The sequence below is a fragment of the Euphorbia lathyris genome, chromosome 5, assembly GCF_963576675.1.
Source record: "Euphorbia lathyris chromosome 5, ddEupLath1.1, whole genome shotgun sequence".
NCBI classification, from domain to species: Eukaryota; Viridiplantae; Streptophyta; class Magnoliopsida; order Malpighiales; family Euphorbiaceae; genus Euphorbia; species Euphorbia lathyris.
The window spans coordinates 79,032,114-79,050,932 of record NC_088914.1 but is presented as its reverse complement, the minus strand read 5'-3'; the positions used below and the strand labels follow the sequence as shown (position 1 = coordinate 79,050,932).

Below are 18,819 nucleotides of genomic sequence, written 5' to 3'. Positions count from 1 at the left end.
TTTGTTCAATTTTTAGATGAATGATTTATTAAATTTATACTTTGTTAAATTCGTAATATTTTTTATTTTAATTATTAATTCTTAAAGGGTAAAGGTACCCGCAGGTACCTGTGAGTTAAATGGGAAGGGTATGGAATGCAAAAAGTATACCGTTAGAGTAATGACATGGATACGAGTAATTAAAAAATAAAAAGATAAAGGTTTGAGATTGACACTACCGGCGGGTACCTTACCCGTTGCCATCCGTACAAATTATAAACCCTTGATTTTTCTTTGAAAAACACACACGAAAGACTAAGGCCTTTAAATAAACGAATCTAATTACTAACAGGACCCCAGGCCCAAAACAACAAACAAACAAAAAAGTCACCAGGCCCACTTCACCAAGCCTTACGATCTCCATTCTCCTTCCCCAGACAAAATTCCTAATTCCCTGAAATTTCTGAAAACCCTAGAAGTTAAACGGTCGATCATCACATCACTCACCTCCGGTCGTCCCTGCGTTTCCGTCCATCCTTTCTTCGAAGTTCGATTTCTCTGTCTGCTTTTCTTCCCCAAGAGGTAATTTCTCTGTCCTTGAGTCAATTAACAGGGATCTTATACTGCTTGAGCTTTGATGCTTCTGCTTCAGTTTTTGCTCATTGATGCTTGAGCCTTTATGCTTTTATACTTCTGCAGTTCTGCCTCTTTTTAATGGAAGAGGGTTTAATTGAGAAGTTTGGTCTTAAATATTAATTGCTTAAAGAAGAACCTTGTAAATTTGTAATTGCTCTATGAATCCTATTGGTATGAATCTTCTAATTGCTTAAAACATTAAATTGTACATTCTTGATGTTCTGTTGAGTATTTTTAATTAAATGTGTGTATGATATATATATTAATGCTTAAAATAGAAGGGGGGACTATGAAATGAGTCAGATGGACTATGAAATTAGTTGACCACAAAATGAGTCAGATGGATGCCTAGTTAAAATACTTAGAGCTGGATGCTTAGTTAAAATACATAGTTAATCACTTAGAGTTGGATGCATTAGTTGACCACAAAATGGACTATGAAACTGATGTAAAAATGGTAGACACGACATGACCCGATCTTTAAACAACTTAACAACTGTCAGTAACAGAAATTTACAATAGAGTACCCTCTATGCTTATAAATGATTTCAATAATCAATTCTGTCAAAAAGGGAGCAAAAGGAGAACAATGTTTTTCACATAATGATATTTCCATTTATTTGGCAGGAAACATGAACCCATGAAATGAAGTCTTTTCTTGTGATTATTTGTTTGACTATATAGTTTGCCCCCAGATCAGTAAGTCCTTAATGCCTAATCCTCCCTTATCTTTTTGCATACAAATTTGATCCCAAGAAACTCTAGCTCCCTTACTCATCTGACTAGATCCTATCCATAAGAAATTTCTGCATATGAAAGACTTTTAGTAGCCCAAGCATCAATCCTAGATGTAATTTTATTAACAAGCATCATTGGACAATGGCTCTTAGATAGTCTTGTTGAAATTAAGGGGACTCCTAGTATCTGACTGACAGCTGACCCTCCTTGAAAGAAATCTGATTCAATATAACCACTTTGTCCGTCTTCAATACCACTGAAAAATACTTCACTTTTTTTTTTTTTTTTTTTTTAATTAACTCGTAAGCATGGCATTTCTCCAAATCTCACAAAATTCCATGTAACTCTATAACTGAACTCAATGTCAGCTTTAAAAAATAGAAACAGGTCATCCGCGAAGCAAAGATGATTCAATCTCAGCTTTTTAAGAGCAGAGGAAAAAGTGATATTCGATATTCTGGACAAGTAATCTATGACAATGACATATAATAGGGGAGAAAGAGGATCACCCTTCCAAATTTCCCTTGAAAAAAAAACAAAATTGGGTCCATTCAAAGAGATAGTGTAATGAGTAGTTCTCACACAAGGCATTACCCGTCTGATGAATCTGTTTGGAAGTTGATATCCGCATAACCTCCTCTAGAAAATCCCAAGCTACTTTCATGAGCTTTATGTAAAGAAACTTCTAAAGCACAATTGTTTCAAGTATTAACCTAGTGATAATTATGAATAGACTTGTGTGCCAACAGTATATTGTCAACAATTTTCCTTCCCTTCAGAAAAGCACTCTGATTCAAAGAGATGCTCCTAGGCAATATGTTGCTCAATCTAGTGCACATAATCTTAGACATGATATGACTTTATAAAACACAGTGCAGCAAGATGTCTTCCTACTTTTAAGGCATCCGCGACCTGGTTGGTCTGTCCAAGCTTATATTGAAAGAGAACTCACTTCAGGAAATAGCTTCCAACCACAGTCGTATTGACTTGCTTTAATAACTTCCCAGAGTGAGAAAACTCTTTTACAACTTTGCAAATGCCCTTGCCAATAACATGCCACATTTTCTTGAAAAAGTGACTATTAAATCCATCTATGCTAGGACTCTTGTCAGATCCAATACTCCACATAGCTTCTTTAATCTCTGTCAGTCACAGAAGCTAAAAGATTTCCAGCTTCTTCATCAGTAACATGAGGGACAAAAGAAAATCCTGCTGTTACAATGCTTTCTCCCAGCCTTCTCAGTACCCAATAACTTCCTATAGAAATTAACCATAGCTTTTCCAATGTCCTCCATCTCAGCTAAAACCTCCCCACTATCAATCTTCAAATAATTGATGTGATTCCTTGTGTTTCTAGCTTTAAAATATCTGTGAAAATAACCTGTGTTTGAATTTCTTTAATTGTATATTGTCGTATAATTCATTTATATATATATATTTATATATATATTATGTTATTTCTGGGGACTTATGTATAGTTTTTGTTTGGAAGTTTTTGATTGCAAGAAGTAATGAGGGAGATAGTAACTGTCCAAGTTGGAAATTTCGCAAACTTCATTGGCTCTCATTTCTGGAACTTCCAAGTAAGAGCTTTATACTCCATTAATTTTAGAAACATGTTATCTCCTTTTATTTTGAATTTCTCAATGAATTTTGGATGCTTTGTGTGCTAAGGATGAGTTGCTTGGGTTGGCTGATGATCCTGGTAGCGATACAGTGTTCAAGAATTATAATCAGTATCTAAACATGGATGTATTCTACCGTAATGGTGAAACACAGCAGGTATCCTTTTTTCTTCTCATTGGATTTTTTCACATTAAGGAAATGCTTTGAATTTACCATTAGTTAGAAAAAACAAAGTGTTGGATGTTATGTTTTAAAAGGCGGTTGTGGATGTTAATTTGTTAGTGTTAGTGTTAGTGAATATCAGATACTCCAGGAAGTCTGCATTCATGTAGTTATTCTTTCGGATAATACATCTTCCTTGTTACTGAAAGATGGCATACTACCTGTAGGCTTGGTTGCTTTATTGCTTGTATGAAACAATATTTTGCTTATAGTTGTGAAACAAAAACTATATATCTGTTCTAACATTCCTTAATTCAAATAACTTGAGGATGTATATCATTTGATGCATGTATGAACACTTGAAGTCTTTTCTACTGAATATTCTATTTTTGTAACTTACAATGTAGTCACGTTCTTGGTTGTTTTGTTATTTTCTTTCAAGCATTACACCAGTTTCTTATAGCATGATTGCTTACTAGAGTTCCACGAGGCACAAAATTATTGGCAGCCATTTGACTCACTTGCTGTGATCATTTTGTCTTAATTAATTGCCATGGAAATGAAATTCTCTTATCAGTGTTCCTCAACCCTTTGCAGGGAATCCCTACTTATACTCCTCGCCTCATATCCATAGGCAGTCAAGGTAGTTGTTCACGTTCAATTTTAAGAAGTGATGGTCTAGTTTATGTTTGGATTTTCATGGTCAACCCGGTCTATAATCATTACATTTAAATATAGTCAAAAGCATACATATCCTATGTGAAGATTTTGTACATCTCTTTTCACATTCTGAAGAATACTGACCAACATTGCAGAATTTTTTTTTTTTTATCTTGATTGTTTAAGCAGTTAAGGTGAAAATCATTTGTATAACATCTAGAGGTGTCTGTTCTTCAGTCTAGTGTCAGGAAGTGTGTTCTTCAGTCTAGTGCTGAAGGGTATGATATTTTTTCTTCCTGAGGTTTTAAGCTTTAGTCATGCTCTTAGCAATTATGTAAAATGGGGTCTGTAGCTACCATGCCTCCTTATAAAAGAAGTTGGCTGTGGTTAAGTTATTAGTTGAACTTTGACATTGCAGGGTCCCTTGGATCTATGAGTTCAGATGGTACACTGTATAATGAGGGCACATCGGCACAATCAGAAATTACTACATGGTAAGACTTCTAATATTGAGTTGTTAAGTTGCTGCTTCAGTATTTTTTATAACTGGATCAGAGTTTTTTTTTTTTTGCCCCTCGAGTCAAGAGTGAAAGGCATAATCAAGGGGATTGGTCTCTCAAGCACCTAAAGTGCAAAACTCAGTGGAAGTGCTTGTTTTATTTTTATTTGATAAATGAAAGTGCTTGTCGTCGAGGTCCAGCCCAATTGAGAATTAGAATGGTGACACGGGCAAAGAAGGAAAGAAAGCGAAATTATTAGAATGGACTAGCACTTTTCATTAGACTTAGTAAACAAAATGACTTGTAGATAGTTTATTAGTAAAAACTTGTTAAGCCTGTAAACTGTAATTCAATGAGCTCTATGTTTTTATCTTAGAAGTGGTGCATTAGAGCCAACGATGAGCTATATATACATTCTGTTGTAATGGGTCATTGATGAATTCAGACAATATTAAAAAATTTGCTCTTTTTCTGATTATCTCTTCTCTCCTATTCTTTCTCTCACTGATTGGTTCTTTTTATGATTCATCTCATCTCTATAAGAAGCTAAAAACACATTATTTTGAATGGATTTTCCCTCTCTCCTGACTCAAAAATTATGTTGACCTTTTTTTTTGTTCCTTTTCTAACTGAATTTTGTTTTAATTTCCTCAGTTTAAGGCTTTTCCATAAAGTGAATTTACTTAGGCTTAATAAAGATTTAAGAAAATCTTGATCATTAATTATGCTTTGGCTGTTAAGTACGGCACATTTTGTTTATTCAGTACCCTTTCTGACCAAATATGATCTCTTATTCTTTAGTGGTGTCCAAACGCCTAAACTCCAAACACTATGTGCAGGACTGGCAAGGTTTCCTCATCTCCATCTGAACCTCATAAGAAGAACTTGTTCTTGCAAAGATTGTATGAAGAAGAGCTGAAGAACTTAAGCCTTAGTGAAATAAAAAAATTGGATAGTACTGGAGAAGGAAAAATTCAAGATGGGGATATAGTTGAAAGCTTAGAGAATGGTGTTCAGTATTGGACTGACTTCTCAAAAGTACACTATCATCCGCAGAGTTTATATGAAGTATGTGGATTGTGGATGGATACTGTGGAATTTGACAATTATGGAGCTGGAAAAGATATCTTCTCTACAAATTTACGAGGGGAAGATATAAGTGAGAGGCTTCGTTTTTTTGTGGAAGAGTGCGACCATATTCAGGTTTTTTTTTCTCAAGCAAATTTTACTACAACTTAGGCTTGTTTGCGAACTTAAAAGTGATCCTTTCCATTCCTCAAAAAAAGAAGAAACTTTAGTTAGATGGTTGGCTCTTGCTTGTTCCTTATGATGTTTGAACTCGCTGCTAGTGTTCTTACCTGTCATTCAGAAGTAAAAGTAAGGCCTAAACCATACGCCGCCCCCTGAACTTGTCACTTTTAGTCATTTTGCCCCCTGAACTTACGGGACGACCCATTTGCCCCTTCAACTATTTAAAAGTGGTATTAGCAACCCCCTATTTTCATTATAACGGAAACAATTATTACATTTCTCATTGCAAGCACCAAGGTCATAATAAAAAGGGTTGTGCACTACTAAAATAAGCTGCAAATGAGGTTAGTATAGACAATACACAAGTTCTCTTGTAAAAATTGCATATATGGTTATGCACTACTAAAACAAGCTGCAAATGAGGTTATATATATGCATGCTGGTTACAATACTTCCATGAACACTTGTACTAATGTTGAAATTTCATTTTGTTTCTGTTATAATGAAAATAGGGGGTTGCTAATACCACTTTTAAATAGTTGAGGGGGCAAATAGGTCGTCCCGTAAGTTCAGGGGACAAAATGACCAAAATTGACAAGTTCAGGGGGCTGCATATGGTTTAGGCCTAAAAGTAATTATGTAGAAATATGAAAGACGAGCATTGGATAAGACCTTGATCTATTCTACATTCATTAGTGAATGTCATCTCTCTTGGAAAAAATTGTATAACATGATAATATTGGATATAGGACTTCCCAATGTATAGATACATTAAAAATGATTATGACATGTTGAGATGAAAACTATTGCCTTTTGGTAAAAGAATTGGTTAATTCTACGCAGTCCCTTTGGGAGAGGATTTTCATTTGATCAATTGCTTCTGATCTGGAACATCTGTATATACTTTGGTTAATCCTAATCTTCAATGCGAATTTCATTGATCTATCAAAGACTTTTCCTTGATTCTGAATCTTTGTTGGAATATACAGGGTTTTCAATTCATTGTTGATGACTCAGGTGGCTTCTCTGCTCTGGGTGCAGACTTTTTGGAGACGATTGCAGATGAATACACTAATACACCAGTTTTACTCTACTCTGCTAGAGGTCCAGGTTCCCATACAAACCCAAAAAGTCTGAAGCAAACAATTTCTACGAATGTTCATGATGCTGTATCATTTTCAAGACTATCATCCTTTAGTAAATTGATTGTGCCGATTGGTGTACCCTTCCTAAGTAGAAGTAAGCAGATTTGCATTTTGTTTTTCTTTTCTAACACTGTCACTTCACACTTTCGGCTAAGAAGTTCTTTAAAGTTGCTTTACATGTTTGTGCCGAAGAAACTTTTTAATCATATGTTTGCTTAACAACTATATTTTTTTTTTTGCGACTTCTTTCACCTTACTCTAGTTTCCTTTTTGGACATCTTCTTGGTACTCAAGGTAAAGCTTCTGTGAACCTCTGCATCAAAGATGAGAAGCCTTATCACTGCAGTAGTGTTTATGCTGCTGCTTTGCACTCTATTAGTCTTCCGTTCCGCATGAACCCAATTCAACCAACTGCAGACTCTAGTTGTGTTTCTGGTGCTATGAACCTATATGAGCTTGTACAAATGTTAGTAGGGCAAGATAGACAGAATACGGCAACCATTCTGGACGTTGCAATGCCAGCACCTCATCTATCAGGTAATTATCTAACAACGTTTTGCTGCACGCTCTTATATTTACCAATGAATTGTGATTTACTATTTGGCTTTATAAAACCCAGGAAAACAGGTTGAGCAATCTTTGCTGGGGAAATTGCAGCCATTGATACCAGAGATAGCAGAAGTGGAAGATTTATTGGCAGTTGAATCCATGACTGTTCATGGAGCCCTATGGTCAGGTACTGGTTATGTTAACATTAGTATACGTGCTAAACAAAGATACTTAAGATCCCTATGGTCAGTTGAATCCAGTTGACAGCTCTTATATGCGATCTGGTTTAAACTCTCCAATATTTCTATTGTCAAATAAACTCTAGAATAAGGACCCCATCGGAATCAGGCATCTTATCCTGAAAAGTTCATTTCTTTCTTTCCAACCATACTCAATACGCTGTTACTCCTAGAACAATCCTATGAAGACGAGCATTCCCATTATGTCATTCCATGCAGCTGCTAAACCAACTTATATACCTTTTTGTCACATAAATGTCCTCTATGGACCCCCCATTATTGCAGCATAGAAATTCAAATCAAAATAGCAAACGGGCATTCGAAAAACAAATGCTCCACTTTCTCGAGCTCAACTTTATACAAACATGTACTAAATTATCATTTGAAAAACAAATGCTCCACTTTGGTAGGGATGCAGTTGACACCCAAAAGAATTTCCCATCATGTCGCAACAGGGTCCTTTCTTCGCTTAATATCATGAGAGTGGTGTTATGCTAACTTGAATTTGCATGAAAAATGTTGAAGATGGGAAATGTGTTCTTCTGTTACTGTTGTTAGTTAGAATATATTGAGCATGATTTAATGATTTAACGAATTGTGTCTTTGCGTTTACACAGGAGATCGACCGGCCTCAATCTCTGAAGTAAGGGATACAATAAATGAGGCCTATGAGCATGCACTAAGTAGACCGAAATTCTGCCATCTTTCGACTGCTCTTTGTCCTCTCCCTATACCCTTGCCATTTCCTTCAATTTTCAGGAATATCATTGGCCAGCATGGTGAGCTTTTGAGTAGTCCAATTCCAGGTTCCTCATGCAGGGGATCGCTAGACGTTCATTCCATCCCTATGGCAGCTAGACTCCGATCAAGCAGTGCTATCTTGCCATTTTTGGAGAAGAGATTGTTAAATATTCGTAAATATGGAATTGATCGAGGAGCAGGGGCCGAATTACTTAGAGATTGGGGGTTTGGAAAGGAAGAAGTAGAAGAAATTGAGGAAAACCTCCACAAAATGGTATCTACTCTTGATCAGCGATATCAGGATTCCTCAGACTCGGATTAGGTGTTCTTGGACTGTAAATTATTATTATTATTATTAATTTTTTCTCTCGTTTTTGAAATTAGATTCAGAAGGTGGATAATTCTGTGGTATAAATTTGAATGAGAGAGTTATGGATCTAGAACTTTTCCAATATAGTCTATAGGCAAGAAACAGAAGTTGTCCAAATATAGTTAAGTTCTTTAGGTAAAATGAAGCAGTTATTATTGTTATTGTTATTATTATTTAGAAATTTAGCTTCATCAGAAAAGAAAAAGAGATTCGTGGTGCCAATGACAATAAGGATGCAAATGGGCGGGGATTCCCGTCCCCGTCAGTGACCCGTCCCGGGAATCACCGATAAGAATTCCTATATGATGGGGATGGGGATACTTTTGTCTCCTGTAGCGGGGATGGGGCAGGGATGGGAATGGTGTCTCTGCCCCACGGGGATCCTGATCCCGTCCCATTAATCCCCGATAGATTCCTAATTATTTTCCGTGATGATTAAATTTATGTGTTAAATATTATAATTTATAACTTTTAAATTAAATTAAATGAACTTATTTTTCAAAAAAAAAAAAAAAATAAATGGGATAAAACAAAATATTAGTTAGGGACTAAATGAGGTGTTTTTTCTATCTATCATAAAAACAATTTTATTTTTAGAATGATTATTGATTTTTTGATATTTTTTTTTAGAAGTTTTAGTTTATATTGAATTTTTTAAAACATAAATGGTGATTTTTCGTGAGGAATGAGGAAAAGTTATTTTGAACATATATAAATGCGGATGAGGATCCCCGCGGGACGGGAATGGGAACAAATATGTTACCGTTTAGCTCGCGGGGATGGAGACGGGCAATCCCCGACTAGTCGGGAGACGGGAATGGGAGATGTATTTCCCACCCCGTTTTCTCCTGTTTACATCGCTAGACTTATGATTTATTGGTTTCTTATTGGAAATTATATTCATGCCAACATCTTATTATTGTTATAATAATTGCGGTCCAATTTATTTTGCTTTCAGTTGTGATTTATCCATAAAATTTTTGATAATTTGATTGTTGTTTTAACAAAACTGAGAGAGTTAAGTGCTAGAAAAATAAGTATTGAATTTGGAGTATTGAGTGTTGAATATTATAAGTCGTGAAAGTATTAAATATTGATAATGTAAAAATTAAAATTTTAAAGTAAATATTTTGATAGGTCAAAAGATTTAATTTAAAATTTTAAGGTAAATATTTTGATATAGGTCAAAAGATTTAACTTAAACTTTTAAATTCAGTATTTATTCTTAGGATCCGTTTAGCATGCCGTAATGCAATGTAATATAATCAAATTTGTAATGTAATGAAATGGTGATTCTATTACAATGTTTGGTTGACAAATAAAAGCAAAATGATCGAATGTAATGTTCATTACAATACTTATGTTTTTCTAATTAAATGTAATTATAAAATTTTATTTACATAATTAAAATAAACGGAAAATATGAAAACATGAAAAATGAGAAAAGCGTGAAAAACATAAAATACGAAAAATGAAAAAAATTGAATCGATATCAGATACAAAATTATATTAACTGAAATCAATAAATTAATGTATAGTTTTTCGGTTTTTCATACTTTTATGGGTAAATAATTTATTAGCCCCATAGTTTTTACCTAACACACCGTTTAGTCCTCCTATTTTGAAAAACATATTTTAAAGTCCTGATCATTTGCTAATATTAACCTTTTGGTCATTTTGTCTAGTTTTTTTAGACTTGTAACCGTTATATTTTAGCATAAATAGACATATAAAATAATATAGTGACATGGTCAACTTATATTGTACCGTGGTTGTCCTAAAAGCTAAGATATGTTCGGTTAAAAATATAAAAAAAATAGATAAAAAACCCACAGGGTTAATATTAGTAAAAGATTGGACCTTAAAATGTGTTTTTCAAAATATGGGGAATAAACAGTGTGTTAGGTAAAAATTAGGGACTAAGAGTATCTCCAAGGCAAATTTTCATTTTGGTCTTCCCTATCCCCAATTCTCTATATTTCTATCGCGAATCCCTATTTTTTCTCCAATCCATTTATATAAATTCTTCCCTATAAAGTATATTCCATACTTTATTCTATTTCAATTACTTTTTAACTCTAATTTATCACATAATTATTTTATTAATTCCCCATTAATTTAGAGAAACATAGATTATTCTCCAATTATAGGGAAGAATGGATTTCTCCCCTACAATTAGGGAAGACAATGGGGAGGGTTGGACTGCCAACTCTCCCCAATTCACCATTTTCAACCCTCCATATGGGGAGGGTTGGAGATGCTCTCATAAATTATTTACCCTACTTTTATTTACATTTTTCTCGTTTTTTTAGTTTCTATTTTCAACATTTTTCACTGTTTTTTATTTTCCGTATTTTTTTGTTTTTTTCTCGTTTTCAATTTTTCATGTTTTTATACTTTTTACGTTTTTGACAATGATGAGATGTGAGATTTAATAAATGAGAGATTAGATGGAGTTTTGAAAGTAGGAATTAGAATTACATGCTTTGGATGTAATTGGAATTCAAGTCATTTTTCTATGTAATGAGGATTACAAGAGTTGTTGAACAAAATTTAACTAATGGTTTTCTCATTCCATTACAACAAAATTGTCACATGCAACCAAACATGGTAATGAGCCTTGAATGTAATGGTCATTTCATTACAAAAGCCATTACATCTTACCAAACGGGACTTTAATATTTATAGAATTGTTTATATCATTTAATATTTTCAGCATTTATAATATTAAGTGCTTAAAATTCAGTACTTGTTTTGTCAGTACTTAATTTTAAGTTTGATCAAAAACCACCTTACTTTACTCTCATTTTAATCTGATGCGCTTGAAACGGGAAATGAAGTGTCATCCATCCTCTCATTTCTTTGTGACATTCACGGTAACTTGGTCACACATGCTTCAGACTCTACATAGAAGAATTGATTATGAAATTGCATAATGTAAACACTGGGATAAGGTGGAGGACCATGTAAATGTCAACCCATGTAGGAGTTGGGAAATAGTTGCAATTCGTAATTTTCAAAATTAACAAAAGTTGGGCAATTCTCTTCACTAGATTGTAAATCTCACTGGAAGTTCAAGATAGAAGGTACATCCTCATCAGATAATAAACCGAATTTTGGAATTCGGTACTCCGTGCATAAGGAATCTTGTGATCAAATGATGCTTAGATACAACTTGTGAAACTCACATCCACCACCTTGTCAAAGTTCGGGCTCATATAATTTCTACACAATATTTCTTATAACATCAACACTCGTTACTTGTAGGGCCGGTCCTGACAATTTAGAGGATCTAGGGAAAATAAGTAATAAAAGCCCTTTTAATAATAAAAAATTTATACATAATAAAATGAGCCTTTTATTTTTTTATCAATAGGGTTTTGGAAAGAAATAGGTCCTCCTATGTAATTTTATCACTATTTCATTTAAAAAAAATTAAATTTCATATATATATAAAGGCTAAAAAAAATTTGGGCCCCCTTCGGTCCTGGGCCCTAGCCCGGCGCACCCTGGACCTATGTCCAAGGCCGGCCCTGGTTACTTGGTTCAAACTTGGAAGTTGCTAGATGTGAACTCGATGAATGTGAGGTCCACCAATAAGAATTCCCCCCCTCCTCTCATTTTCGGCATCATGAGTTGGCTCCTCCTTTCTGACATAATTGTGAAGAAAGGTTTGTATGTTAATGTGACCTTGCAAATGGACAACGATAACAACAATAAGAAGGATGAACTCCAGGTCATCACGTCTTTAAAAAGTGTGGAGTTAATTTGTTCAATCAGATTAACAACTTAACATGTGTTAATAGGCACATATTCTGCATCTTCGGACATAGTTACATCCAAAATGTCCCGTGCTTTCATTTTTGTGAAAAATATATAAATAAAACAAAACCGTGCATTGTACAGGTTTAAAACTAGTTTGATGCTCTTTCAAAAAAAAAAAAAACTAGTTTGATGCTATTTATTTAATTAAGCAAGAAAAAGTAATTAATTATAAAACCAGTGGAATTAAAATATGAATATATAAATATAAATTTGCATAAATTACAACAAGTTGGGTACCTAATATTATATATAAATTCTACATAATAGTATATAGTAAGAAAGAAAACAATAAAAAAGTGTTTATTCTTTTTCCAATTTTGTATGTTTCAGGAAGCAATAAATATTCAATGAGAGGCACTATACCTTTATTCTTTGCTTCCTGCCTTCTCATCAACGCAAAGTCCACCCTTCTTTTTCTTAATAACTTTAATTTTTACTATACGTTCTTTAATAATAATAATAATAATAATCTTATTGTAATATACAAATAACGTTAGACGCTAGACGGACGTATATGATTCTCGAGAATTAATCGAAAATTTGTTGGGGATTAATCGGATCTGTATTTTTTATTTGTTAATCAACAAATTGTTATATAAATTCAATTAAAATATGTATTATACTATCTATTATACTATCTAAAAATAATAATATGAAAAATATATGTGTAACATATATCTTTAAAAATATTCAAATATCAATATTTCAACAACGATATCATTAAAAAAACTCAAAAGCGAATTATAATAAATCAAAAAATAATTTAACAATAAAAAATACTTTTGTTCATCATTGTTTAGACGGCCATAGAAACAGCTACAAATTGTCTAGAGTAAAAAAAAATGACTAAAAAATCTAACAGAAGAAAATCGAGATATATTCTCGATTTCGAACGTCAAAACCGTCGAGATATCCTTAGTTTTTAACAGTGTAATATCTAGTTTTGTATCAGTATGGTTTCTATGGTTTCTATTAAGTACAGGACACAAGCACAAGTTGAAGCATCTTTATGACAATGAAAGAAGAGAGTATAAAGAGCCGCAATAAGTACATACTTATAAAAAGGGAATAATTAAATTTGAAACTTGGTATTTAAATTTGGTCCGCAAAATTAATTTTGCATCAAGTTAAATTTTAAATGTTAATTTAGTCTATATATAGTTTGATATTTTTTCATTAAATTAATCTGAAAGTGACGTGTGTATCATTATATGATTGATAATAACATATAGATCAATGCATCGCATAAGAATGTCTTTCACATTTTTTTCAACCCTAAAAGTACATTTCATAGTTAAAAATAACTTTTGGCAAATGTAAAATTGCGACAATTTGTAGCTTTTAGAGAAAATGTTTGTCATAAATTATCAAAAAAAATTAATATTAAACTTTTTTAGACAACAACAGTCAGAATGTTCAATATAACCTAATATTATATAGTTTTTATTTTTTATTTCTTAATTTTAGAACTTTTATTGTATATGTTTCAAATGATTTGGGTGTGAAATGACGTATTAAATGACTCACATTGTTTAATTCAGAAGATACATGAGAAAATCCTTTCCTTTTGAATTATCTTTTGGAGTGAGTTAGACTTTTATTTACATAATATCGAAGCATAAGATTGCTTCTGAATTTTTTTTTTTAAATCTTCAGAAGATTTCATAGATCTTCTAAAAATGACAAATTGTTTTCAACCTCTTAGAGTAAAGGATACTCTTAGAAATCCTTATTTTTTCTAGCGAATGAAAACTCACGCTTTCACTGATATCAAATCTTCTTATCGGATCTAATTACCACAAGTGCTCAAGGTTAGTGAAAGTTGCGCTGATGACTAGAAACAAATTATATTTTGTTGATGACACAATAACATCTCCTTCCATTAATGACCCTTTATATGCAACTCGCGTTTGATAACGTCATTCCGTCACTTGATTGAACAAAGTGATCCATAAACTAATTATAAATTTAATTTGATGTCATATCCTATTCTAACATTACTAAAAAATATGTATTTGGCATATATATATATATATACCAGTCTTGATCACATACACCTTAATGAGCATGTAGAATTTGCTCATTCACCGTTAGATCTAGGTTTATTAGAATCCTAAGGTGGAGATTACAAGAATATTCACATACACCTTAATGACCAAATTCATTTGGTCATTCACCGTTAGATCTATGCTTATTAAATCTAAGCTGTAGGATGCTTTCAATCTTCACCATACGATTCTAATAAGCCTATATCTAACGGTAAATGACCAAATATTATATGGTCATTAAGGTCCATGTGATCAAAACCGAATTACATATATATATATGAATGGTTCATCTTCTAATTTTTATATATGTGTGTATAGAAGTTTTATTAAGAATAAACCCAATGGTGACACTCCTAATACCTATAATTCTATTCAAAATGGAGAAATCTTTTAATGTTTTTTTCCCCATGAAATTATAACATAAGGTTTTATTGAATTGGAATATGAATCTCAAAGAAAATCAATAAAACATGCATGACTAAATATTTGATACCAATCTTGTTTTGTGGGTGACCTTTTTTAGCTGTCAATATTTTCCTTTCTCTGTTTATTTGATGCCTTTCCTTTATTCTTTCTCTGTATTGCTTCTTTTTCAAAGTACATAACCTCATTATATACAATCTTGCTAAGCTATAAATAACAACATATTGCATGTTTCATATTCAAACACATTGCCTTATATTTTACTTATAACATTACTAACCCTTAGCCTACCAAAATATATATATGGCAAATCAACAACAACCATCCCGTCCATGGTTCCGCTTGCCTTCAATAGCCCGTCCAGTCATTGATCCTACTCCCGCTCCAGCTACAGCTACGGCTCCTCCCGCTCCTGTCGCAGCTCCTCCAGCTCCTGTTGCTCGACCTGCATTTAGGCCGGGCAATCAAACTCAGGACCCTACTCCCGCTGCTCCTACACAAAGATCGCCCCCGAGACCAGGTGGCGGCGGAGGTGGCACCACGTCTGTACCAACATCTCCTGTTGTCAGACCAACCGCTCCTTCCTCTTCATTGCCAACTTCTCCGGTCGTCCCGGCCACCACCCCGACTGCTCCAGTTGTTACTACTTCCTCTGTTCCATCGTCTCCGAAACCTAGAGTTTCCGCTCCTACCTCTTCGTTACCAACTTCTCCCGCTGCACGAACCACAACCCCGACTGCTCCATCATCACCGAAACCTAGGGTTTCGGCTCCTACCTCTTCACTTCCTCCTTCTCCTACTATTTCGAAACCCGCTCTGTCTTCTTCTGTCGTGAATTCCCCGATACCTAAGCCAGTTTCAACCGCATTTTCAGCACCTACATCTTCTCCTAGAAAAACACCAATCCTAAATTCCCCGGCAACCTCTCCAATTCCCACGGCGGTGACCACCACCACCGCGGCTGTCACCGGAGCAACTCGCCCCTCACCACCTACCACCACCACCACCACCGTCAAACAACCAGCATTCCAGACCACACCACCTGATTCACCGAAGCCAAAACCAACAGCCCCGCCGCCTTCCCCTCTGATCCTACCGCCAGCAAAGATCAAGCCGGAGGCGGAAATTCCATTAGAGGCAGAGCAGAAAAGGGTGCTGGTTCAGAAAACAATCAGCAGCGATCAAAACAAGCCGAAACCCCGACTCAACGGCAGCCAATCCGAGCAACATTTCGGCGATGCTCTCAAGTCCAGCATTGGAAATTCCGGCAAGAAAGAAACACCGAAAGATCACGGTCAAGGAAAAGAGAAAAGTCACCAAAAGAAACTAAATTCGGAACCGGAAAAAGGTGGAATGAGAGTGATTACAATTGCCGGAGAAAACAAAGGTGCTTATATGGAAGTGATCCGATCTCCGAATCGGAAAAATCAAGTGTTTGAAGGAATTTCTCATAATCTGCAGAAGAGCAGCGGAAGCTCTAGCTCTAGCAGTAGCAGCAGCAGCGAGGAAGAAGAAGGGAGATTTAAGAAGAAAATGGAGAAAAGCCAGAAAGGGAAGACGATGAGTTCAGGTTTTATGAGTACATTTATGAACAGTAATGTTCAAGGTGTTAATAATTCGATTGTGTATAATTCAAGCTGCAGCCACCATGATCCTGGTGTTCATCTTGCTCTGTCTAGAAAACCGGCCGCCGGAAAGGATCACCGGAGCAATGGCAATTAAGGTTGAGATATTTAATTAATTACTGTATTATGGAGAATAATTAATGATGAAAGAATTGGGGAGAATGGATTCAGATTCTTCAAATGTTGTTTCCCACTTATGGTGGTGGATGACAGTCTTTGAAGATTTTCCATTGTTATGAATTGAATTGGAATATGTAATAATTTATGAGTTGCTTTGTAATATATTTCAACTTGGGACCAATATATTCTTCTTTTTATTTTATTTTATTTTCAGCTTTATTTTTTTTATTTTTTTTTTTTTGTATTTTACGGTTGCAGATAGTTTGTATTTATGTTAGTAGTTTTTATGTGGTGCGTTTGTTTTCATTAAGATTATGTTTTAGAAATAATATTTTTCGTGTCTTATAATATGAATATTAGTTGATTTTTCTTATTAAATAACCGTTTTAAATCCCAACTAAACACTTTATAAATTGATATTAACAATGATTACTATCAAATCTATTCTATATATAATTACGGAAGCAGAGATAATTTGTAAGAAGAATTTTAGAGGCTTTTTGACTTAATTAGCATCGTAGGAGCAAAAAGAATAAATGAGTTAATAAGTTCTAATTATCATTAATAACAGGTGTCCGTTATGGTTACTTGTTTTTTACAAAGTACCGTTACTTGGTGCTCATTTTCACCATTGGATTAATTTTATACTCCATCATCCAATGGTGAAAACCACATCAAGTAACGATACTTTGTAAAAAACAAAGTAACCATAGCGGGCACCTGTAATAACATAATGAGCCATATAATTTGAAATGGAAAAAATAAATGTTGGAATTTTTAGTGGGATAAGTGAATTGCTTTTTTCATTAAACACTGTAAATCTAGAAGAAAAAAAGAAATTAATATCCCAATTATGTTGACACCTCTAAGATAAAATTTAGAGTTTCTCTAGTTCGGAAAATTTTGTTGTTACTTTGGCAAGTTGGTCGTAAACAATCATCATATTGGTTGTTATATTATTTAGTTTGTTGTTATTTTTTTATTTCATTAAATTTCTTTTTCATCTTAGGGTCTGTTTGGTTCAGCTGTTAGGTAATAGCTGTTGTGGTTGCTGTTAGCTGTTTGCAGTTGCAGTAAGCTATTAGTTGTTGTTGTTGTTTGCGGTTTGTTATTAGTTGTTTAATTACTAGTGTTTGCTAAAATTATATTGAACTGTTGCTGTTTGGATTTAAAATGTCTAAAATGGACATGTTTTAAATTAGGGATAAGTACAAAAAAAAAAATGTCTGTGGTATACCAGTTTTGCGAACTCGAACCTGTGTTATTTTTTTTTGCAAACAGATGTATGTGTTACAGGCCGTTAGCAAACAGAGGCTAAATTGACTAACGGTGTTAAAATTCAAAGAGAAAAGAGTTAATTTGGTCCTTATATTTATTTATTTTATAAATTAACCTCACTAATTATCTAATTATCACAAATAAATCCTAAAATCAAAAATAAAAATAAAAAATACCATCTTCTCCATCCCCTTTTAATTTTCATTCTTCTTCTTCTTCGTTCTCTCTCCTCTCTTCTTCTTCTTATTCTTCTTCTCTTCTTCTTCTTCCTCCGTATTCTGTAACATATTCTGTACTTGTGATCCGGCTTTGGCCTCAACAACAAAGCAAATACCTGAAGTGTTGCAAAACAGAAGAGGGTAATTCCGATGTTTCTGTGCTTATCGTGTTTAATTCCCGGAGAATCACTGCCGAGTTTCATGCCAGTAGCCCACCCAGCAACACCAATACCATAGGGAGAGGTTTGGCAAGCAGCATGAAGGTAAAACCAAGCAGGATTTGCTACTTTGAACACTTTCAGATACCTTGCTATCATTATTCCCGCAGGCATCATAATCCCCCAGCTCACTGCGTTTAATACCCCATGAACCTGAAAATTCGAATCAATTTAACTACAAATTCCTCCTTCAATTCAATTATTTAATTTATAATATTTAATATTAAAAAAAGCTTACATTCTTCTTCTTGGCTGAAGGGGCAGCAAACTGTTAGGAAGAAGAAGAGACATGGGACCTTCTTGCCAGACTTGATTTGTGCTTATCAAACTGTTAGGAAGAAATGAAAAAGAGATGGAAAAGATGGTATTTTTTATTTTTGATTTTGATTTTGGAGTTTATTTGTGATAATTAGATAATTATGGGGGTTAATTTATAAAATAAATAAATATAAGGACCAAATTAACTTT

General features: G+C 34.0%; 2 protein-coding genes across 3 annotated transcripts; both read left to right on the top strand.

Annotated features, from left to right (window-relative positions):
• The first annotated feature begins 402 nt into the window (after positions 1 to 402).
• LOC136230625 (uncharacterized) lies at positions 403 to 8,757 on the top strand. Of its 2 annotated transcripts, XM_066019750.1 has the most exons (10): positions 403 to 561; positions 2,846 to 2,936; positions 3,028 to 3,135; positions 3,739 to 3,784; positions 4,220 to 4,295; positions 5,141 to 5,504; positions 6,542 to 6,791; positions 6,992 to 7,234; positions 7,317 to 7,433; positions 8,103 to 8,757. In XM_066019750.1, exons 2-10 carry the CDS (start codon positions 2,865 to 2,867, stop codon positions 8,546 to 8,548), a joined length of 1,722 nt encoding a protein of 573 aa, XP_065875822.1. In that variant the 5' UTR covers positions 403 to 561; positions 2,846 to 2,864; the 3' UTR covers positions 8,549 to 8,757. The 2 variants fall into 2 exon arrangements, with proteins under 2 accessions (XP_065875822.1, XP_065875823.1); XM_066019751.1 differs by lacking the exons at positions 403 to 561; positions 3,739 to 3,784 and having other exon boundaries at positions 2,919 to 2,936.
• Positions 8,758 to 15,114: 6,357 nt separating this feature from the next.
• LOC136228709 (SH3 domain-containing protein C23A1.17) lies at positions 15,115 to 16,843 on the top strand. Its single transcript, XM_066017162.1, has one exon. The coding sequence runs from the start codon at positions 15,196 to 15,198 to the stop codon at positions 16,612 to 16,614; it is 1,419 nt and encodes a 472-aa protein (XP_065873234.1). The 5' UTR covers positions 15,115 to 15,195; the 3' UTR covers positions 16,615 to 16,843.
• Positions 16,844 to 18,819: the final 1,976 nt, after the last annotated feature.

Coding starts and splice junctions, on each gene's coding strand:
- LOC136230625 (XM_066019750.1), top strand. CDS start 2,865: ATGAGGGAGATAGTAACTGTCCAAGTTGGAAATTTCGCAAACTTCATT. Junction 3,136..3,738: donor GTAATGGTGAAACACAGCAG/GTATCCTTTTTT, acceptor AACCCTTTGCAG/GGAATCCCTACTTATACTCC. Junction 3,785..4,219: donor CATATCCATAGGCAGTCAAG/GTAGTTGTTCAC, acceptor TTGACATTGCAG/GGTCCCTTGGATCTATGAGT.
- LOC136228709 (XM_066017162.1), top strand. CDS start 15,196: ATGGCAAATCAACAACAACCATCCCGTCCATGGTTCCGCTTGCCTTCA.